At 37.4% G+C, this 22,530-nt stretch overlaps 3 protein-coding genes and 1 pseudogene across 11 annotated transcripts in view; all 4 read right to left on the reverse strand.

Annotated features, from left to right (window-relative positions):
* Positions 1–437: 437 nt before the first annotated feature.
* LOC107479190 (CBS domain-containing protein CBSX5-like) lies at positions 438–964 on the reverse strand (annotated as a pseudogene).
* Positions 965–1,562: 598 nt separating this feature from the next.
* Positions 1,563–2,696, reverse strand: LOC107479222 (protein TORNADO 2-like). The gene has a single exon (XM_016099370.3). It carries the CDS (start codon positions 2,531–2,533, stop codon positions 1,727–1,729), a length of 807 nt encoding a protein of 268 aa, XP_015954856.1. The 5' UTR covers positions 2,534–2,696; the 3' UTR covers positions 1,563–1,726.
* Positions 2,697–5,040: 2,344 nt separating this feature from the next.
* Positions 5,041–5,986, reverse strand: LOC107479180 (RING-H2 finger protein ATL29-like). The gene has a single exon (XM_016099330.3). The coding sequence runs from the start codon at positions 5,935–5,937 to the stop codon at positions 5,074–5,076; it is 864 nt and encodes a 287-aa protein (XP_015954816.1). The 5' UTR covers positions 5,938–5,986; the 3' UTR covers positions 5,041–5,073.
* A 645-nt stretch (positions 5,987–6,631) lies between these two features.
* The window catches only part of LOC107479052 (ABC transporter B family member 2-like), a 51,545-nt gene continuing 35,646 nt past the window's right edge, over positions 6,632–22,530 (reverse strand). The window contains exons 1-11 of one of the 9 annotated variants that reach the window (XM_021137792.2): positions 14,415–14,433; positions 11,692–12,020; positions 11,027–11,081; positions 10,299–10,935; positions 9,682–10,222; positions 9,214–9,593; positions 8,641–9,044; positions 8,173–8,414; positions 7,839–8,086; positions 7,335–7,747; positions 6,632–7,204 (exon numbers count right to left, since the gene is read on the reverse strand). In XM_021137792.2, coding sequence (XP_020993451.1) covers positions 6,642–7,204; positions 7,335–7,747; positions 7,839–8,086; positions 8,173–8,414; positions 8,641–9,044; positions 9,214–9,593; positions 9,682–10,222; positions 10,299–10,935; positions 11,027–11,081; positions 11,692–11,979 — 3,771 coding nt within the window. In that variant the 5' untranslated portion in view covers positions 11,980–12,020; positions 14,415–14,433 and the 3' untranslated portion in view covers positions 6,632–6,641. Of the gene's footprint in view, positions 7,205–7,334; positions 7,748–7,838; positions 8,087–8,172; positions 8,415–8,640; positions 9,045–9,213; positions 9,594–9,681; positions 10,223–10,298; positions 10,936–11,026; positions 11,082–11,691; positions 12,021–12,134; positions 12,343–14,414; positions 14,434–22,530 lie in introns of those variants that run through there. The other 8 variants (XM_021137788.2, XM_052260590.1, XM_016099215.3 and 5 more) reach the window with 8 other exon arrangements.

Genomic DNA, 22,530 nt, shown 5'->3' on the forward strand with positions numbered 1-22,530 from the left:
ATACATACATAAAATAATCAATTTGAATAATATTAGTATTTAATATTAATATATAATTTTCATTTCGTTTCTTAATTACATAAATTCTTTTAGAGTAATGCTAGGAAATCAAAAGGATATTAGCCAAAAATCAGTCAAATAGAATTTAAAATTTCTATGAGTTAATATATATGGATATTTCTTCTGTTAAGTATTAGAATATTTTTTTGTGACCATTAGAATGTTTCTTTTCATACTAAATAGATGTTCTTTTATATATTTTTCGAATATTTTTGTATTACAAATGTAAATATCTCTATTTTTTAAGAATTTTATAAATTTTTTAAATTTTATAGATATTTAATTATTTTTACTAAAATATAACTGTATATTTTCTTTGTTAAATATTAGGATATTTTTTTATATTTTTATAATTGTTCAAGGACTCCTTTCACTATCTACGGGTAGCAAACAATGGCCTCTGACCTCCTCACTACCCTCGCCGAGTACCCTCCAAGCTTCCAATTCTTTTCGGAAGATGCATCATCGTCTGATGAACTTGAACAAAACGATGACCAAGATGAAAGTCCCCTTCATTTCCAAGCAGCTCCAAAGCCGCACCAAGATTTTGCTCTTTCAGCCTCTCCTTCATAATCTGCACAAGGTCTTCCGGAGGTCCACCACAATCAATATAGGCCATCAAGTCCCCAGCTGAGAGTGTGGCCAGCGCCGGTGCAACGGCTTCGTCACAACAATTGAGCATGAATGGTGAGATTTCTCTGACGAATTTGCCTTCCGGATCAACAATCGCAATAGAGCTTTGGTGGATTAGGAACAACGAAAGGAGGTTTAAAGCAGACGATGCAGGGTCATCATAATTGACGGCAAAGAGATTTTGATGGTCAATAATGTTTAGAGTGTTGATTGGGCTAGCCCGCGTAAGAAAAAACGCTGCGATTGCATTGAGAGAGGTTGTTGGAGGTGAGTAGGTTAATATGAGAGAAAAGATGAAAGTTTTTATAAGTTTTAATTAGGTTTACTTAATCAATTTTAAATTTTTTAAATTTTGAATTTAAAAAATTTAAAATTAATTAATTATTAATATAAATTAATGTGATTTTGTTTAGTTTTTAGGTAATAACTCTTGGTTCCATATACTTTTCCATATTTTTATCGAAAAATCACTATACTCCCCTGAGTTACCATCCCTAGTATATAATGCTCGCAGACCTGCAGTTAAAATTTAAGACCATGGCCATGGATATAGGTGACAATCTTAATATAGGAGAGCAGGGACGGAGACGATTCTCCATTTCTCATCTCACTCTCTGAAATTTCTTCCTCGCCCCTATTCTACAGAGTAATTTTTTGCCCAATCTCCATTACTATCTTTGATTGATACTCACACTTACAGAATCCCATTGTCATCCTGTCATCCAAGACACAAGTTGCAGAGTAATAGTCTATGCATATATAAGAGCATGCATATCAACATAGGTCATAGTCTAAAATTAATGTAGTTTTGCTTTTATTTATATAGTCGAAAATTGATGTTTGGTTCAACGTTTAATTGACTATGATTAACATTTCTTCAATTTCCTTTGTTTTAAGAATACATAATAATGCAATCACTATGCTAAATATGATGTAATAATTATATGTTAGAAGCAAAATGATACATTTAGTTGAGGAGCACGCACCAAAGATGCATTTCTGATCTCGTGGGAAAATTAAAGTAGTTGTCTAACTAGGTGTATCCTTGCCTGTATCTGCGGAAGAGTTGGTCAGTTTTTGCGTTCCGAAAGGCAAAGAAGGCAGCGAGGTAGAGTGCAACGAGAGGAAGCAAAGTAATGAGGAGTATGAGATTGGCCGCTCTCCATTCTTTTCTGACGGCGGCCAAGACACCGGCCTTACAGGAGTCACAGTTGTAGCAGAGCTGCATCTGGTCGTTGCTCCAGCGTGTGCAGTCGGCATCTGCTGCCGTGCTGATGGGGCTTATCCAGTACGTTGGATTCACAAAGGTGTAACCGCATTCTGTTGGTGGCTTACAGCACCCTGACTGCATGGGTGTCAGATGCGCATTAAAGAAGTCCTGAGGCATTCGGTAACTTTGGTTCAAGCGAGCGCACACATTGGTTTTGGAAAGGCAGGTTCTGATACGAGAGCTTCTAACCCTTCGACGAAGCCAAAGCGAGAAGTCATCCAAGTGGTATTCCAAGTATGAGCGGTTGGGTTGAACGTTGCCGTGGCCTCTAAGGGTGACCGTGTACACCAACACCACCAGGCACAGCAGCAACACGATTAGCACCAGCATGGCTACCAGGTAGAATATCATCACCCTCACCTGCTGGACTCTCCACAATAATGCTCCCGCCAATCCCGCCAGACCCACCACCATCATCACAATCCCCAACATAAGCACCGCCCATTCTAGAACCTTCACACACGATTCCGCTACCTCTGTGCTCAGCCATATCCCGGTCCCAATTATTGGAATCGACAGCAGCACCGCCCCTAAGTTGATGCCTCCTATCACATTGTTGCTCAGTGCCATATCCGCAACAGCTCAACGTACTTGATTGCTGATGGATACCAGATAGATGATTACTTGATGGTCTGATCGCCTGCTAATTAAATTAAACCAAAAGGAATAATGAGGCCACGCACAGGTCTCTTTTCTTCAAATTTGTTCCTAACCTTCAATACCCAAAAGCTAGCCACCAGCTAGTTAGAATAATGAAGAATGAGTTTGTTAAAGTTGGTTTCGAATATATTATATAGGAAAAGTCTAGGGGGCCAGCAGTTTGTTTGAATTTTGGCCAGCATATAACCAACAGAGGAAGGTGAGCCATTGGATGAAATCTCATACCAATCTCACACCATCAAATCATCATTGATGGCTAGTTGATGGCTAACAATCACAAAAATTGCTGGCCCCTAGCATTGCTCTTTAAATTATAAATTTTTAATTCTAGATTGTAAATATTATAATTCAAAAAAATAATTAATTAATAAAAATTGATTTTCCGTACTTTCTTATCCTTTATTTAGGACGCGTTACTTTTGAGGCTTACTTTTTTGAAAGCAAAGAATACCTTGCGTTGTATGTGCACGTCATGGACAAATTAAAATCAGAAGGAAGAATCCATGCGTCCATGTGTGTCTTTCAAACCTCCTTTGAGGTTTTGACGCACTTGTATATTTTTCCTTTTCGAGTTTTGATATAATCATCAGCTTTGAGCTCTATATTAAAAAGGCAAATTAGAATTCGCTGTTATATCAACTCAGAGAGAAGTAAGAAAAAATAATAGATTTTATGGAGTAAAAAATTGCACACTCTCCAGTTATGCTTATCAATTATCATATCTTCCAAATCAATAATATTCTTCTGATGGTATCGTTTTTTAGATCATAATTTTTAATTCCTTTTTTATTTAGTTTAGAATCTCCACAAAATTTTATAAAAACTGTTATTATCTTCAATATTCTTATAAAAAAAATTATTCCAAATCTTTCATTATTTAAAATGAATTGAATTACACCTGAAATTATTAAAAAAAACATAGAATCTATACCAATTCAAATTATGAATAGTGCTGCACATACAAGTTATTTGGGTTTATAAGTCATCGAAGTTGGGCCAAACTACAGGCGTTACTCAACGGTTTTCATAGTGTGCTTCACGTTGCTCCTCCTCTTCTTCCTTCTTCTGATTCTTCTTTGTGTTTTTCTTCTTTTTTTCGCGTGTTTCATCTTCATCATTGTTTTTTATTACTGTTGTTGTTGCATTTTTTCCCTCTTTCTCTTTCTATTGATTTTGCAATATTATGTGTTTTTTCTTCTTTATTTGATTTTTTCTCCCAGGAAGAATTATAAGAAAACGAAATAAGAAAACGAGGAAGAAGAAGGAGTAAAAGATGAGGAGGACGAAGAGGAAGAGTTTTGAATTATACAGAACTTATCAGACCAAAAAATTCTTAAAATACACCAAAATATCTTCGTGTTATACCCAAATTTACTGCAAATACAGAAAAATACTTTTTTCAATGTAGAACTTTTACATTATATTAAATTTAAACCATAAACGATGAAATATTATTCAGAATCATAAACTACTAACGAAAATATTAACTAAAAAAAATTCCAATGAAAAAAGAAAGAGAAAGAAAAGGAGGAGGAAGTGGTGGTATTGATGACAACAATAACAAAAGAGAAGAAGAAGAGGAGGAGGAAGAAGAACGTGCAGCAAGAAGAAGACGGCTCGAAGCGCGTGAATATAAATGACTTGTAAAGACTTGTATGAAAAAACACTTATACGTAGAGAATTATTCTTAAATTATATATTAGAGTGAGACTTGTGCGATGTGCGGAGAGATAAATTAATTGTACTATATAGTATATTCTAATGTTAAATTTAAATGGTTTTATGTTAAAAATATTTTGTAGAATATTTATTTGATAATTTATATATAATTTCATATAATTATTCAACTAAAATATAATATAAATTAAAATATAATTTATTATTTTTAAAAATTAAATTTATTTATTTTTAAAAAAGACATAAATCTTTTATATTAGAATGAAATTACATATTTATTTGTTAATTTTATTTTTATATTTATTTTAGTTATCATACAAATTGATTATATTATTATGCTTTATTATTCATTAATTAGGACATACTTACCATGAATAATACAAGTATTAGGTGTGTATTATAAAGTGTGATTGGGTGGTTTTTGATTGCAATGTTGAATGGGTGGACTAATTTAAAGTGTGAACTGTGAAATGTAGTGGTGGTATGATGTTCCTTAATTTGCAATGGTAATGTACTAATAATGTACTATTTTCTTCGTCAACTCAAGATTATATCTCTCGTTTTCTTTTACCCGGCCATTTTAGATTATTGAAGTCATTCTTCATCCGGAAAATAAAGTGTAAAATCAAAGAAAAATCCAAATGCATGATAATAATGATAAACAATAATCTACACTAGAAGAGTAGAGAAAACCTAGCTAGTATGTTCCTTCTTTAAATCAATGAAGAACAAAAGGGGGAGAGAGATAGTAATTGGATAATGATTAAGATGCTTCAAGAAATTTGGATATGAGCGAGAGAGGTGGAGCAGCTAGATACAGATTCAACAAAGCCGCAATTACTACAAGGCCTAGTCGAAGTCGTCATCTGCATCTCTTGAAAACTTGTACAACTCTTAGAATAGTGGTGCCGCCCTCTTATAATGTGTTGAGGCAGCCTCAAGGTATATTTATCATCTTTTTCTTCTTCTTCTCCTCTAAAAACTATGGAATGGCCCGTTGAGTGTGACCTTGCAAACTTGTGTTCTTGCTGCACCCCATTATTATTATGATCATGTTCGTCATTACACGAATGATCCTCTCCTCCTGTACCCTGATGACCCCCACTACCTTGGGTGGCCATGTCTGTTATTATGTCAATGCGTATGTCAGCACCACCACTGCTACCACTGATTTCTCCTTCTCCTGATTTATGCTCCTCGAGGTTTGTGCGGCAAACAGGGCAAGTCTTGTGGGAATAAAGCCAAAGGTCAATGCATTCTTGGTGGAAAACATGGCAGCAAATAGTCAAGAGGCGAATCAAGCTGTCGTCCTGGAATTCGAGCAAGCAAATGGCACATTCTAGGCTGCGGAGGTCCTTTACGGAGGAATACACAAAGGTTGGGAACGTTTGAAGCATGGAAGGATCAAGGCCTATTGAGGAAGACCTATTTGTTGATGAAGGACGAAGCAATGAACCAGAGAAACTCTGGTGGAAGGCCCAAGAGTGGAGGACGCTTACAAAGCAGTACTTGCACAAGTACACAACGCTGAAGGCCATGAAGCATAACACTAGGACGGCTAACGTGAATGCTATTAACGCCGGGGGGGTATTGTATTCTCCGTCGGGCGTTTTGTAGCCCGCCTCCGATGATGACATTGGCAAGATGATGACACACCAATCAACACGGCAAATGTGGCGGCCGGAGACTCGCTTATTCCGGACCTTCCATTCTTATAAATTCTTCTTTGCATCGATGAGAGGACTTCGATCCCGCGCAAACATACATACAAGGTGATGATTTTTGTTTCTTTCTTAATTTTATTTTATTTTCCAGCCTTCTTTTTATTCTTTGGCTAGAGGTGGGATTGGTGAGAAGAAAAATGTATAGCGAGAATCAAGGAGACATGTCATGGTGTACGTTATATGAGTAATATAGCTAAGCTAGATGGTGGGTTAATATCAGAGAGATGATGCTGTATGTTGAGGGATTGGTTTTTCGTCCTCAATAAGAAGGATTGGTTTCTATGGAGTCCTAAATTCCTAATGAGTAGGAGGCCGGAGGGATTATATTTGAGTGCACCACAATGTAGCCTTTTGTATGCGCTCGTGTGTACATATCAAAATGTTTGGGAGCCATAATTTGAAAACTAAATACTAAATAGTCATAACTCATAATTTCCTCTTTTTTTTTCTTTTATATATATAAAAAAGAATTATATATATTAAGTTAAATAAAATGTCTTCCTATATTATTCGTGTATATGACTATGTATAATCGAAAAAGTGACCATACATAGAATCACTCGCAATTAAAACATAATAATTTAATATTCATTAATATAGTTGCATAGGACAAATGACTAGTTTTGTTGCTCATGTAAATGTTGATGTTGTTGTTGAAGGCTAACTAATTTATAATATGCTCCACTCTTGTTCTGTATCAGACTCGAATGAGTCCCTTGCTCAACTATTTTTCCATCGTCGACAACAGAGATTTGATATGCATTTCTTATTGTGGATAGCCTATGAGCCACCACAATTGTTGTTCTGTTGTTCATCAATTTGTCTAGAGCTTGTTGTACTACACGTTCTGACTCCACATCTAGTGCGCTCGTGGCTTCATCCAGCAACAAGATTGCAGGATTCTTCAATATGGCCCTCGCAATAGCTATCCTTTGTCTCTGACCACCAGATAGTTGAGCTCCTCTTTCCCCTACTTTGGTGGAGTATCCCTCAGGAAGACCACTTATGAAGTTATGAGCATTTGCAAGCTTAGCTGCTTCAACTACTTCTGAATTGGACGCTTCTTCCTTTCCATAAAGAATATTCTCATAAATAGATGTTGCAAAAAGTACCGGTTCTTGTTGCACAAAACCAATGTGTTTCCTAACAGATTTTAAATTAAGATTCCTTATGTCTTTTCCTGCAAGATAGATAATGAATCATCATTGTAGGAACTTAGGACAATGATTTCACTAACAATTATGATAAGTAACCACCAGCAGCAGCAAGGCTACTGATGAGACATTAAATTTTGTATATATCTTAATTACCATCAATCATCACCCTTCCAGATGTTGGATCATAAAATCTGAGTATAAGAGAGATGACGGAGCTTTTCCCGGAACCACTGTGCCCCACCAAGGCAACAGTCTTCCCTGAAGGAACTCTCATATTGAAATCATTAAAAACAACCACATCTGGCCTTGAAGGGTATCGGAAATGGATATTTTTTAGCTCAATTGTTCCTTCCACTGTATGCAACTCTTCTCCCACATCTCCCTTTATTCCTGTCCTTCTATCCATCACTTCAAATACTGATGCAGCCATTTGATTTCCTTTTAGCATATCTGGTGCCAATGCCAAAGTCTCCCCCATGGCCAGTGCGGTTACGATCAAAACCATGAACGACTTCATAACTGATTTAAAGCTAGAAAGCTCCTTCTGCATCAAAACTGATCCGTACCTGTGAAAGGTATACAATGCAAATGTCAGCATAAATCCCACTTTTAACATACTACATGTAACATAACATCGAAGATATTTAAATAATGTACCATAAGGCAAGGCCATAAGAAGAGAAAATAAAGAACTGGGATATGCCATAGAATATGCCAGCAATTTGGCCTCGTTTGAATGAACGCTTGGATGGTTCAACAAGCTCTTGAGCATAAAGGTGGATGACTTTTTCTTCACAACAAAATGCTGCAACAGTACGGATATTACTCACAGCCTCCCCCGCCAACATGTTGGCTTTTAGATATGCTTTGCTCAGGTTTCCACCAAAGCCTTTCATAAAAAGTTTCTGAAATCATAGAAGAAATTATGGAGATCCAAGAAATGAACCAAAATCTTAATAATGTCAAAAAACATGGAACAAGATTAACAAACCTCACTGATGTGACCACTGACGATCAAAGGATATGTAGCCAAGACAACAAGCGTAACCCTCCAGTTCAAAATGAAGGCAATAATAAATGAAGTAACAATCAGACCAACATTCTGAAAGAGAATTGTAGATCGATCAACAACAATAGTTCTTAATAAAGTCGCATCAGCCTCTAAACGTGATGAAAGCATAGAACTTGTGTTGCTAGTATCATCAAACCAGGCAATTTCATTTTTCAAAACAGCTGCAACCAGATGAGTGAGGGAAGTTAAATGAAGTTTTAACCAATGATTGCTAAATAATATGGTTCATCTTTGCATACCTCAAGAGGAAAAATGTGTAGGACTTGTATAAAGTAAAGTGATTGCAATGCATGGTTTTAACTTAAAAAATTCAACAGTTAAAGTAAACTCATAAATCTACATTTCAGCGATAAACTTGAATGACAAGAAGAAGTTGATCACAAGTACCAGAAAACATTGTTTCTCTGACACGAAGGGTAAGCCGCTCGCCCATGATTCCGAAAGACAGATGTTCGATGGTATAAGCAGTAACGGCTAAAATTGCTGCCCCGCAGAAGAGGAAAGCTATTTTCCTAATTTCACGACGCGTTGCATTCCAGTCCATGTAGTATGCTACAAGTGCATGAGTTATTCCGAGAGCAAAAAGTGGCATCAGGGCACCAGCAATAAATGCACCCAAGGTTCCAAAAACTCCATAATACCAGTCAGGACCAACCATGGAATATAGTCTCCTTATCGAGACATGGCTTGAGTTGTTTCTAATACTACTTTCTCCTTCATTAGAACCAAAATAGGCAACAGATTCTTTATCCGAATGAAAACTACCACCAAAGCTTGTTGTACGGGAAACGCTATAAACAATAAATAATCAACTTTAGTAGGTGCTTATCCTGGTGGACAGTGGAATATAGAAAAGAGTTGCATTATCTTTGATTACAATGACTAAATACTATCTGGCGTAGCGGGTTTTTAAGGTTTAATTACCTAAATTCTTATAACTGCTATGAATTACGTAGGTACCTGGATGTTTGTCCCATGCTAGAATCCACACGAGGGTGGTGTTGCAAAGAGGCTGACTCCTGGATTTCAACAAGAGATGCATATACACCATTTGGGTTAGAAATGAGCTCCTCGTGGTTGCCAGTTTCCACAATCTTTCCTTGCTGAACAACCGCGATAATATCTGCATTCTTAATGGTAGAAAGCCTATGTGCCACTATCACGGTTGTTCTACCAACCATCACTCGATCAAGTGCCTCCTGTACACTCTTCTCTGACTCCGCATCCAGAGCGCTCGTTGCTTCATCTAATAAAAGTATTGATGGATTCTTGACAATAGCTCGAGATATTGCAATCCTTTGCTTCTGTCCACCTGATAGTTGAATCCCTCTTTCACCAACCTGCAAGATTAATTTCATTATTATATTAGAAACGTCCTACTCTTAGCTTCCTCCAGCCTCTAGCCAGGTCTACATGCATGCATATTACCTTTGTATCTAATCCATCCGGAAGATTGTTAATGAAAGTCTGAGCATCTGATAGCGTCACCGCATAATTTATTTCAGCAAGCGTTGCATCATCTTTTCCATACAGTATGTTATCCTTGATGCTTGTAGCAAATAGTGCAGGTTCTTGATTAACTAGCCCAATTTGCTGTCTAAGCCATCTGAGATCAAGTCCCCTAATATCGTGCCCGTCTAGTAGTATTTGACCAGAAAGTGGTTCATAGAAGCGCTCAATCAACGATATTATAGTGCTCTTTCCGGAGCCACTTCCTCCCACAAGGGCTACAATTTTGCCAGAAGGAATCTCAAGACAGAGGTTGTTGAAGATGGGTACATCAGGACGAGAAGGATAACTGAAACATACATCCTTAAATTGGATGTTACCCTCCAATTTGCTCAATCTTTGACCAAACTTGGAGCTGGTCTTGTTCACTGTGTCTCTTTCTATCATCTCAAAGATGGGATAAGCAGCTGCCCTTGCTCGGACAAAAGCAGAAATATCTGGTGCTGCCTGCCCAAGTGATCTGAAAGAGCAAAACATACATAAAAATGATCTCGATCTACCAAGGAACAAAACAAAAAGGCTAGACTTAGGCTTACAGGCTAGAGATAACAACGTTGAGCATCGTAGTGAAAGAGACGCCGCCATTGGCAATATTCTTGTGAACAACGATGCTAGTGAACCAAACAAGCAGAGCCCAGGAGAGGAAAAGGACGCAATGCATGGAGCCTAGTCCCAGACCCTTTGCCAAACCTGCTTTATAGCCATTTCTATAGGTGTTGATGAGAGCCGCTCTGTATGATCTCACTGCCCTTTCTTCTCCTGAAAATGCTTGTACTGTTCTCACATTGGCTATCACCTCTTGAGCGATCCCACCAGCCTTTACATAGGCTTTGCGAACTCTGGCAACTAGCCCAAATGTGACATATGCATAAGCACCTCCAGCAAGTGCAATTAAGGGTACAATTCCAAGTGTCACTAAACTGATCTGCCACACTTTCACAAATCCAATGGCAAACCCCGCTGCAAATCTGCTTATGTAATGCATCAAATTTCCTACCTTCTCGGATAGTGCATCTTGGACAACAATAATGTCACTTGTAATGGCAGATATAACATCTCCGGTTGATGCATCTGTATCAAATAAAGTAATATCTTGATTCAGCATTGATCTTAAATAAGCCATCCTCATCTTCGCTGCCTGACGTTCGCCCGTGTGCATCCAACAAGCAACCTCTGCATATCTCTCAGAATTAAGCAAATAAGATTTATCTACGAGAATTGCACTTTACTTGGGTATTAATGAAGTCATGAAATAAGTTCATACCTGTCCAAGACGCAAACAGTATTACTATACTTAGATACACAAAATCCAATGAGTACTGCAAAACATCGCAGCAAACAAGTATTATTATTTTTATTTTGCATATACATACATTGATACATATAAGAAACAAGCATGTTTAGCACTAGCAAAAGACCAACAGACACTTCTAAGTGAAGTCTAACCGTTGTTTGACAAGGTCTGCTGAGTGATACCGACCAACTAACTAGCTAGCTAACCAATTCAAATGATGAAAAATTAAAGTAGATATTGAATGTAATGATGATGTATGTGATAAATTCTGCTTTGGCAATGCAGAATTTGAGGTTCAAGGGGAACTGAGAGAATTGCTAGTGAAGTTTGTGAATCTGAAAATGAGCATTGAAATCATGGAGGGCCTCAACTACAGAACCAGTTTTCAGCTGCTTATACCAACTAACTGCACATTAACTATAGCTAACCAACTACCTTCAACTCTGGTTAGCTTAAGTTACCTCAGCTTTTAACAAACTTTACCAGCTGGCATTGCTGAAATAACTAACTATTAATTTCGAAAAATGTAACTAACATAACTACCAGCTAACTTCTGACCTTCTATAGTAACTAACATGATGTCCAAAATAGAAAACGTGAATATACACAAGGATATATTATAGTTCAGCACAAACCTTGGCAACTCGATGGGAAGTTTCTTTGGGATAAAGGTAAGCTAAGCCAGCCACATTGATCATCTTTCCAAAGAAAATAAAGAAGACAGGCACAGAGGCACCATGAACACATGCCCCAATGGATCCAATAGCCATCAAGACACAATCATAGAAGTCAGCAAACGAGAAGAGCTTGTGTAAAGGAACCCTCTGTTCCTTTCTACTCTTTCCTGCTTCCTTCTTTATCTCTTCATTTGCTGCCTCATCAATTGCCGAGGCACCAGAGAACGATTCCTCCTGCTCTGACATATAAATTGAGAGCTATAAACTCGTACAATTGCAAGAGGCTGCTGTGACAACAAATGTGACTATATCAGTTGTGCAGAAGGAGAAGATTTTCTTAAATTCATGCTACCAACGTATGTACTGAAAAAACTAATATGAGGATATCAATGGTAGTGTACAAATGCAAAATAAACTAAGCGAACTTAATCTGAAAAAAGGTTTGATGTTTGAGCGTGGTTACGGTGCCTTCGATCTCTGATCTTCTCTGGCGAACCACAAGACACGAGGCACAAGCTAAGAGGTTATGTTTGTGTATTTGTCTTGAGGATTAGTGATGACGAGCCATTATTATTGTTGTAGCGAGCAGATTTACACCATCTCCCTCTTGCATTGAGAAAAAGGAATGAATGGAATTCGCTTTAATAGCATAGCATTTACATATATAAGAGAATGGATTAACCATAGCCGCTTAATTTGTCTGTACGTACTTAGTTATACTTAGTGAAGAAGAAAATCATATGGGTAAGAAAGATCGAAATTAAGTTTAGATGATTCATGCAACAGTTAAGTACCATTGTCGTTTTTTGCGCGTTCTTTCTTAAATTTTAAGCAATAATTTATGACTCTGGTTCAACTTATTGCTAACGCATAATAATCACATGTCATACATTATCTGATTATCATATATTGCCTCGAATCGTCTATCATATATATTAAACACAGCAGCCACATACCATCGGTATAGAGATCATCTGATCAAATGATTTCATCGTATTAAAATTTTTCTTATGAAAATAATATAAATTTTAAAAATAATGTGACGTTTGATTTTGCAAAAACAAGGACATGTAGTGAAAACAGTGATGTGGCATCTTCTCAAAATTCTAACTTGTTTAAAACATTTGTTGGCTTTTCAATAAAAATCATATTCATCTCTCCATGTTTACTTTGAAGAAAAAACAAGTAATACTTGTCTTTGTTTTTTCTGGATAGATCGAAAAAAACACGTAATTCTAACTTGTCTTTCACAAACTCATCCACACTACCCACTCATACACCCAATATTTTTAAAGATTTCTATTTACTACTTGGTTTTGCCAAAATTCAAACCCAAATGTAGCATTTTAAAAAATATGCTAATATACAGCTGCTTGTCTTGTTCAATTTATAGGTAAAAATGATAGCGATTAAATCAAATCTTTAAACTACATGAAATCGTAGTTAATAAAAAAGATTTTTGGTAGTGTGAAATATCATAAATCACAACAGCAGCTCATCAATTATTAGATTTTAGTTTATGAGCGCCACTAAGTGTTCATTTCTCTTTCGAATTACTTATAAAAATGAATTTCAGAAAAATAACAATCAATTTACTCCTTACGTCTCTATCTTATATTCAAATTTGATCTCTAAATTTTGAAATAAATTAATTTGGTCATATTAAATGTTTTACCATCCTGTTTTTTTTTTACTAAGATAATATAATTCTTGACAAAAAAAAGTCAATTTCAATCTTTGCCTTTGATCTGTGTGAGATAATTCAGTCTTTTAAACACTAAAGAAAGTTGCTGATCTGACACATTAAGCTAGTGAGGTGAACGTTAAGTATCAACACGGATGGTTAGAAAAGGATAGGTGTCGATTTGTTTCAAAACTCAAATTGGTCAGGTCTATTTCTTCCTATTTATTCGTACAAAACGACGTAATTTTAACACCAAATTGATCAGGAGTATATTTGTCTTAAAAAATTTTGATTCAATATTTTTTAAAATTTTTTATTGTTGTGATATTTAGAGCATTTTTAATAATGGAGAATTTTTAAAGTATCATTTTTAATAGTTTTAAGAAGTAAATTGATTTAAAATTGAAATCTGCATTGGAGTTATCACCTTAGTGATGCGGTGTCACCTTAACGAAGAACCAATAAAATTTTGTCACTCGTATAATTATGTTAATAAAATAATTAAAAAATATAAAATTCTAATTGAATTGAAACTAAGCATTAGAGAGACAAGCTTCACTACTTTTAATTTTAAATCACTATTTATGATAAATAATCTCACAAATATTTTAAATAAAATTGAAATTGAAACTAACATTGGAGATACTCTTATTATATTAGTAGTTTTTCAATAAATATTTTATTATATGATATGATGAATATAAACTAATTAATAATATTTAATATATTATTATAGATATTAAATAAGTAAAAAATAATTGAAAGGATTAAATAATAAACCTAATTATCTTTTTAATCTTATAAAATTGACATTAGTGAACTTTTTTATATTTCATAAATAGGTATTTTTCTCTCTTAATTATTAATTTTTATTTTCATTTTTACGCACTTATTTGATTTTATATTTTTTTTAATGTACAAATAATATTTTTGAAAAAAAAAAGCTTTTACAAGGATACGAGATTTAATGCCGAATAGGGATTGTTTCGAAGGTTACCTGAAACTGGGTTGCTTTTGGACTTGTAAGTGAGGCCCAAATCTTCAACGGAATGAGTTCCGACTTGTCCCACATCCAGTACTCGTCGTCCAAGTTGTTTGTGAGAAGGTGGGGGTGATACCTACAAAACACTTCAATGCTTAAGTCAGCAAGAGTTTTAGCAGGTTTAAGTGTATTGAAACTTGACTGTACCTGAATGTGTCAGGGTATTTGTCACGACCCAAAATGAGTCATGACCAGCGCTCAGAAAAATAATCCTATAGCAAGCCTAACATACTCAAATATAAGTTGAATAAGCAATTTACAAATATTTTACAAGTTTTAAAATAAATAATTATATATTTTTAACAAAAAAATAATAAAATAAAATAACTAAAAATAATTGGATCCTGCCTGTGACATATGGAGCATACACTTCTAGGAATTTGACAAAGAATAGGTACTCATTGCAGACCCTTACTCTTGGATAGAAAGTCTCACATAGTCAAATATTTGTTCCTGAAAATTATTTTTAGAAAATGGGGTGAGTTTTGCAACTCAGTGACTAGACAATATATCTATAATCGATATGAGACCATATAAATATTATTATCAAAGTAATATTAATTAGAAAGTAATAGTTGATAATAATAGGTGAATTAATAAGGGAGTTCTCACAAAGAAATCAAATCAAAAGTCCACACATGGGCGGCTCCACCTCTATGGGTAGCCCTTTCTTCTTGTGTGTCCTAACAGAATAACAAATCTAACGTGTGGCCTATACGTTAGGCTAGCAACACCCTTGCTAGCTAGAGTATAAGTCAGATGCATCTAAGTTAACATCATAACCGCCGTTAACTACAGTTTTCTAATACGAGCCTCCCAAACCAATTCAAAACATATAATTTCAAATACAATAAATCTTTAATCTCTCAAATATATAAGGTATCGAATCAAATCAATCAGATAATACTTTCTTATCAGAAATCTTTTCAAATCATATTTTCTCAATTATAAAAACATATTTCATAATTTCAAAGTGAGTGCCAACAAATACTTTAATATTTCAAAAGTATATATTCAAATAAAATTAATATTCTAAAATAATATAAAGCTTTATCAAACATATATATAGTCTCATATAAAATTTCTAAAGTATGAATTTCATAAAATAATTATTCAACTATAATAAATCAATTATTCTAATCAAACCAAAGTTCTTCAATAATAGTTTTATAAATATAATTAAAAACTCATGATAGCATAAACCAAAAGCTTAACGGTTATAAATGTAAAGCCTACTCACAGCATGGTCCTAACGGATCGAAGAGACCAAACTCGGAGGGTCGAATTCAAGATAAGGAGGATTGAAGTAGAATAAAATGAATGAGCGCAGAATTTGGACCGGAGTAGCGACAAAATGGAGCTGGTGGTAGTCCCGGAAATCTAAAACAGGCAAAACTAAAATCGAATTAAAATAAGGACAAGGCAGATTAAATGGTGGCATAATAGGACATGAAAGCTAGAGCAGAATAAAGGAAAAAGGATTGACCGGGATAATGACAGGAACAGTTCAGGTCCGGTGGCAATGACGACTTGGTTCAGGTACATCCGAACGGCGACAGAAACAACGCAGCAGCGGACAGTCCCTCCTTGACGTTTCTTGGTGGCAGAGGCGCGGCGGCCATAGTAGTAGCAGCAGTAGAGTTCCAACGGCGGCGGAACCTCCCTACGACCACTTCTCTCTCCACACGCATTCTGTTTCTCTCCCAACGACAGATCTGGCGGCGTGAACCGGAGGCACGAACGGCGGCGATGGTGGCTGGGCTTGACGGCGATGACCCTTCCTGTGGCAGCTCTGGGTAGAACGGCGCGTCTTCCCTCGGTTTGCAAACCTCCATGGACACCGACACGGGACAGTGACGCCTCCTACTCCTTGCGCGGCTCTCTCTCCCTCGATTCTGGCCTTCTTCGCGACGACATGATAGTGGCGACGGTGGCAGTGATGCCCACCGGCACCACCTCCCTTCCTTCCTCTTCTCTTTCCTCTCCAGTTCTCCCCCTCTTCTCTTTTCCCTTTCTGTTCTTTTGTTTTGCTGTTAGAAGGGGTAAGGGTGGCTAAGGTTTTGGTGAGTGTGTGAGGGAGTGTGTTATGTCAAAATTAAGGTTAGAATTTTGGTTTCAAAAAAAAAGAGAAGGGTATTATAGGGACTTTACAGTATTTATAGGAGATGAGCCAATAACCACCGCTGAAGTAGTTCCATTTCTTATGGTGAATAACCGCCCCCTTTATCTTAAGATTGTTGAGATTTCTCTTCTAGAAGTGGGTGAGAGATTCGGGGAAGTAGTTACTTTCGTGGGTAAGCATGAGCTGCCCGTTTTTGTTGAATCTGCCCTCCATAGGAGGTCGGGTGAGTGTTAGGGGGCCATCCTTGTAGTTAGGCCTTTCAACCTTATTGAGCTTGACTTATGTTTTGGGTCAGGGTATGAACAGTGCCCCTACTTGAGTCCGGCCTCTTCGCTGTGAGTCAGATTCAAGTATAGAGTAAGTCGGAGATGTTCAGGTTGGTATCTTCCTTCAAGTCAGAAACCGACGTGATTTCGAAGTAAAAACCGATGTGATTTTAGGTTGCCAACCGTCATGTCCGTTGGCTTTTCAAATTAACATGTGGGGGCAGTTACATTGGTAACGGCACACTCTTTAAATGAGTGGAACTTTTTACGATTTTATCCCTAGTGCCTTATAAATACTTTTCTCCTTTTTCTCTTTCTTCTTTTTTGTCTTCCTCTGTGAACTTTCTTTCTCTCTTTCGTGCTTTCTTTGTCTTCCTCCAGCATTTGGTGCCTCAAGGCGTTCGCTTCTCCTTTGTTAAAAACTCTCCTCCCTTCGTTCTTCTCCAAAGAAAGGTTAGTTTCTTACTGCTATACTTTTTATAGTGTTTCCACTGTTTTCATGATCTCTGCTTGATGGACTAGGTGTTTGTTAAGAGATTCTATGTAGTTTTTATGTATCTTTATTGTTGTTTCAGTGCTGTATGTATTAGGGACCTTCGCTTTTTCTTCAAAAGATTATTTCTTTGTGGTTGTGGGTTGCTCTTTTAAAGAAACTGTCTCTGTTTCGAACTTGTTTGTAATGACTCTTTTTCTTTTTGTGTAATGTAGGTATACAATCTATACGTCTCGTCCCTCTTTTTCCAAAATGTCTTTTGAGGGTTCCTGAGGATTTGTTGACATGGGTAGATGCCTTAGTTCGTTGCGAAATTCATTTAGTAGATAGTATTTTTGTGGATGAGTTTCGAAAGCACCATAGGCTCTATAGTTCTAGGGAGGACGAGGTGAAGTACGAGTTAGTTGCCCCTGACCCAGAGGACCGAGTCTGCTTTGGCAAAGTTGTAGATTTTGAGTCCCCCTTCATTTTTATGTATGATTGTCTTTTCACCTGACTTAGGGTGACGATTCTTTTTTCTGATTTTGAAACCGAAGTCCTTTCTTACTGTACAGTTTCTCCTTCCAAACAACACCCAAATTCTTGGGGGTTCATGAAAATCTACCAGCTTATCAGTCACGAGCTTGGTTTTCTAATTTCTTTACGGGGTATTTTTCTTTCTGTTTCATCTTACCAAGCCTTTCAGCACTGCTTCTAATAAAAATAAGCAACAATGGGTTTCCTTCCGAGCCATTCAACGTCGGAAAGTCTTTTCTAGTTTTGACAAATCCTTCCATGATTTTAAGAATTTCTTTTTCAAAGTTCGAGCCGTAGAGGGTCACCATCCATTTTTTCTAAACGAGAATGATGATGAGCCTCGCTTCCCACTATACTGTGTAGAGGGAGCCTCTGTTGAAAAATATAATTTGGTAGATTTGGATGAAGTCAAAGAGGCTGTAGCCAAATTCTTCCAAGAGGCTTGCGGATAGTCTCTAAACCTCGACACCAAAAAATTTCTTATCAGGACCCTGAGCTATGTCCGTACCGAGCTAGGTGGCCTCCCTTTTTTTAATTTGGTAGGTAATTATTTGTTTCTCTGACTTGTTTATTGATGTCCTTTCATTTTCTTTTGTAGAAAAAATGACAAGCGGGTCTAAAGCATACCAGAAGGTCCAGGAGGCAAAGAGAAATGCCCGTTCCCGAGCTACTCAACTGTAGGAGCGTAGCAAGTTGGATACACCCTCTCCAACTAAGTCTGATTCAGGGACATCCTCCTCTTAGAGCAAGTCAATAAACCCTCCTCTTCCTTCTCCTCTTCCATCTCCTTCTTTAGTTCTTACTCCTCTAGTCCCTCTCTTCTCAAAGCTGGCCTCTAAAAAGAGGAAGGCTTTGAAATCCAGCATCCTTAGTATTGATGATAATGGATTTGATGGGTTAAAATTTTGTGAGAGGCACATTCTTCCCTATAGTTTTATTGCTATGGATGACGCTTCTATCAAAAATCACCTTAAAGTCTTAATCTGGGAGGAATCCGGACTGCTGGAGTATGCTCTACCCTCTTTAAAGAGTTTGAGAAAGCTCCTATGAATACTACTAAGCATTCCTTGGAGGCCCTTAAGGCTGAGGTGGCCACTCTTAGGGAGGCTGAGAAAGGGTTGGAAGAGGAGAAAATAAGTTTGGAGGCCGAGCTCTTCAAAGCTCGGGATAGGGAAAGGGAGTCTGCTGCTTCCTGTGCTTTGGCTGAAGGGTTACTGAAAAAGGCTCAAGAGAATCATCCTAGGGTCTTTAGGGAGAATCTGGAGCTGAAGAGGCAAATAGAGCAGCTCAGGGAGAGTTATATAGATTTGGAGGAGTCGGTTGCTAAAGGGATGAAGGAGGAGTTTGAGGTGTTGAAGAATCAGGTTCGGGTTCTTGCTCCCGACCTTGACTTGTCTCCCCTTCACCCTAACAAAATTGTGGTTAAGGGGGAGATCGTCTTTCCTCCTCAGTCTCCTACTGACTCGGAGCTAAAAATTGCTGGGCAACGTCCGGTGGAATCTCCTCCCCGAGAAGTTACTACCTCGTTAGCCCGAGGGCATGCCCTCTGAAGAGATTCCTCCGACCCTTCAGACTTCCGCTGCTAATCCGACCTCCTCTCCAGCTGATGACCAGGATCCTCTTATTGGCCCTATTTAATATTTTTATTAAGGCCTGGCTTGTGGGACCTTTTTTATGAACAATTTTATGTATATTTCAAATATTTTTTTGGTATGTTTACTGCTGACATTGATCCTTTTTGAAAGGATTTTTTAACAACTATTATTTCATTTATTTATCTTTTTTAATAGGATTTATCCTTTGCTCTTAAGTGGTTGTTGGTAATTTTGAAAGGTTTTTGAGTTTTCCTTCAAAGATTTATTACGTGGTCTTGATTGTGCAGTGGTTATGGAGTTGATGAGGCTCTTTAATAGTATTTGATGAGGCTCCTTTGAAGCTCCTTAGCATTTTATCCTTTCTTTTTAGGATTTCATTAGGCTCGTCTTCGTAACAATGCTCATTTATTACTGCTTATGAGGCTTTGATGTAACCCTTCATTAAGTATCTTATATTTCTCAAGGTTTTTCTCTTCTGTTAGGCTCTTTGAGAGGCTTTCATGAAAGCTTTTGGATAGCCTTTACCTTGGATTTTTTCAAGGATTTTCCTTTTCCATTACTTAGTGTGAGCGCTCAACTTAATTTTATTATTGAGTTGTTTTCAAGAGTTAGGCTATTTTTGCGATATATTTTGTTTTGCTTGAGCGCTTACCGACTTATAAGTTGTTTACATCTGATTTTCATATGATCGTCTTTTATACCCTCTTTACACTGACTTGTACCTCATCGCTTCATCTTGCCGACCACATAGGTTGGGCAACAAATTTTTGCATTTTTTCGAGCTTAATTCAATGCGTGTCGTAGAAATAATAATGGAATTGAAAAAGGAAATATTGTTTTATTAAGAAACCTATGTTACAAGAAATGCTTTTGCTTCTAAGAGAATTCAGTTCTTGCCCTTAGCCCCCGCTTTGATGCCTCATTAAAACCCTCTTCAGGAAAACCCTTCTCGGAAAAAATCATGAAGTCGGAAAAAAGAGTACATCATGAAATGGAGTACGCTTCTAGCTATAATATCTCTTTAAGTTGCAAGCATGCCACGACCTGGGAAGCTCGGCTCCACTCAAGTCGGATGCCTTGTAGTAACCTTTTCCCAAGACTTCAGTTACCTTGAAAGGGCCTTTCCCGTTTACAGCAAGCTTTCCTTCGCCCGACTTGTTTTCTCCGATGTCATTTCGTATCAGGACTAGGTCATTTGTGGTGAAGCTTCTTCAAATGACATTTTGATTGTATTTACTTGCCACCCTTTGCTTGAACGTCGCTTGTCTTATCTGTGCTTGTTCTCGGACTTCTGGAAGCAATTCGAGTTCTTCTTTTTGGGCTTGGACGTTGCCGACTTCATCATAAACTTTCACCCTTGGACTTTGATCATTGATCTCTACTGGGATCATATGGCTTCTATTCCATATGCAAGTCGGAAGGGTGTTTCTCCAGTCGTGGAGTGAAGTGTTGTTCTATAAGCCCATATAACTTTATTGGCAACTTCAGCCTGCCCATTGGCTTGAGGATGCTCAACTGATGTGAATTGATGCTTGATTTCCATACTGGTAACTAGATTTCTGAATGTTGCATGGGTGAACTATGTACCATTATCTGTGGTAATGGAGTGAGAGACTCCAAATCGGGTAATAATATTCTTTTACAGGAACCTCCAACTTCTTTGAGCTGTGATAGTGGCCAGTGACTCTACTTCTATCCACTTGGTGAAGTAATCCACTCCCACAATTGGGTATTTGACCTGTCCAGGAGCTTGGAGAAAGGATTCGAGTAGGTCCAATCCATATTTTGCGAAAGGCCAGGGAGAGGTTACACTAATGAGCTCTTCGAGAGGAACGAAGTGGAAGTTCTCATGCATCTGATAGGGTTGGCACTTTTTAATGAAGTCGGTGGTGTCCTTTTGTAAGGTCGACCAAAAGAACCCAGCTCGAATCACCTTCCTGGCTAAAGACCTTGCTCCGAGGTGATTCCCACAAATGCCATTGTGCACTTCTTCCAAGACTTCCTCTATCTTAGAGGTCGGGACACACTTTAACAATGATGTAGATACCCTTCTTTTATAAAGGACGTTTTGTACCAAAGTGTAGTTCTGCACTTCCTTCCGAATTTCTTGGCTTCTATTCCTCGAGAAGAACGTCGAATTTTAGATATTCAACTAAAGGGGTCATCCATCCGAGGTATAAGCCCGAAATAGGTAAGACATCCTGTTTGTTATCTGTCTTCGTGACTGAGGGCTCCTGGAGAGTCTCTTGTATCAAACTTCTATTATTTCCTCCAGGCTTGATACTTGCTAACTTAGAGAGAGCATCAGCTCTACTATTGAGTTCCCGAGTTATGTGCCTGACCTCGGTTTCAAGAAATTACCTAAGATGCTCAAGTGTTTTTTCCAGGTACATTTTCATATTAGGATATTTTGTCTGGTATTCTCCATTGATTTGGGAAGTTACTACTTAGGAGCCACTGAAGACTATTACTTTGGTCGCACCAACTTCTTTAGCAAGTTTCAAACCTGCTATTAAAGCTTCATATTCGGCCTGGTTGTTGTAAGTAGGAAATTCAAACTTCAGGGAGACCTCTATTTGAGACCCCTCTTCACTCACTAAGACGATGCCAGTGCCACTTCTAACTTTATTAAAGGATCCATCTACATAAAGACTCCAGGTAGTAGAGGCTTTATTTTTGTCGCCTGTGTATTCTGCCAGGAAGTCTGTAAGGAATTGGGCATTAATTATTGTCCGAGTTTCGTATCTCAAGTTGAACTCGGATAACTCTATAGCCCATTGAACCATTCGACCTGCATTGTCTGTTTTCTAAAGAATTTTCTTCATGGGCTAGTTTGTTCGGACTCTTATGGTGTGAGCCTGAAAGTAAGGTCGAAGTCTCCTGGATGCCAGAATTAAGGCATATGTAAATTTTTATATTTTTTAATACCTCAACTCGAGTCCTTGTAAGACTTTACTAGTGAAATAAACTGGATGCTGTCCGACTTCATCTTCTCGAACTAGTGCTGATGTTATTGCTTTCTCAACGACAGTTAAGTATAGTACGAGGTCCTCTCTCGTTCTAGGCCGGGTAAGGACTG

The sequence above is a fragment of the Arachis duranensis genome, chromosome 1 (genome assembly GCF_000817695.3).
Source record: "Arachis duranensis cultivar V14167 chromosome 1, aradu.V14167.gnm2.J7QH, whole genome shotgun sequence".
Classification (NCBI taxonomy): Eukaryota; Viridiplantae; Streptophyta; class Magnoliopsida; order Fabales; family Fabaceae; genus Arachis; species Arachis duranensis.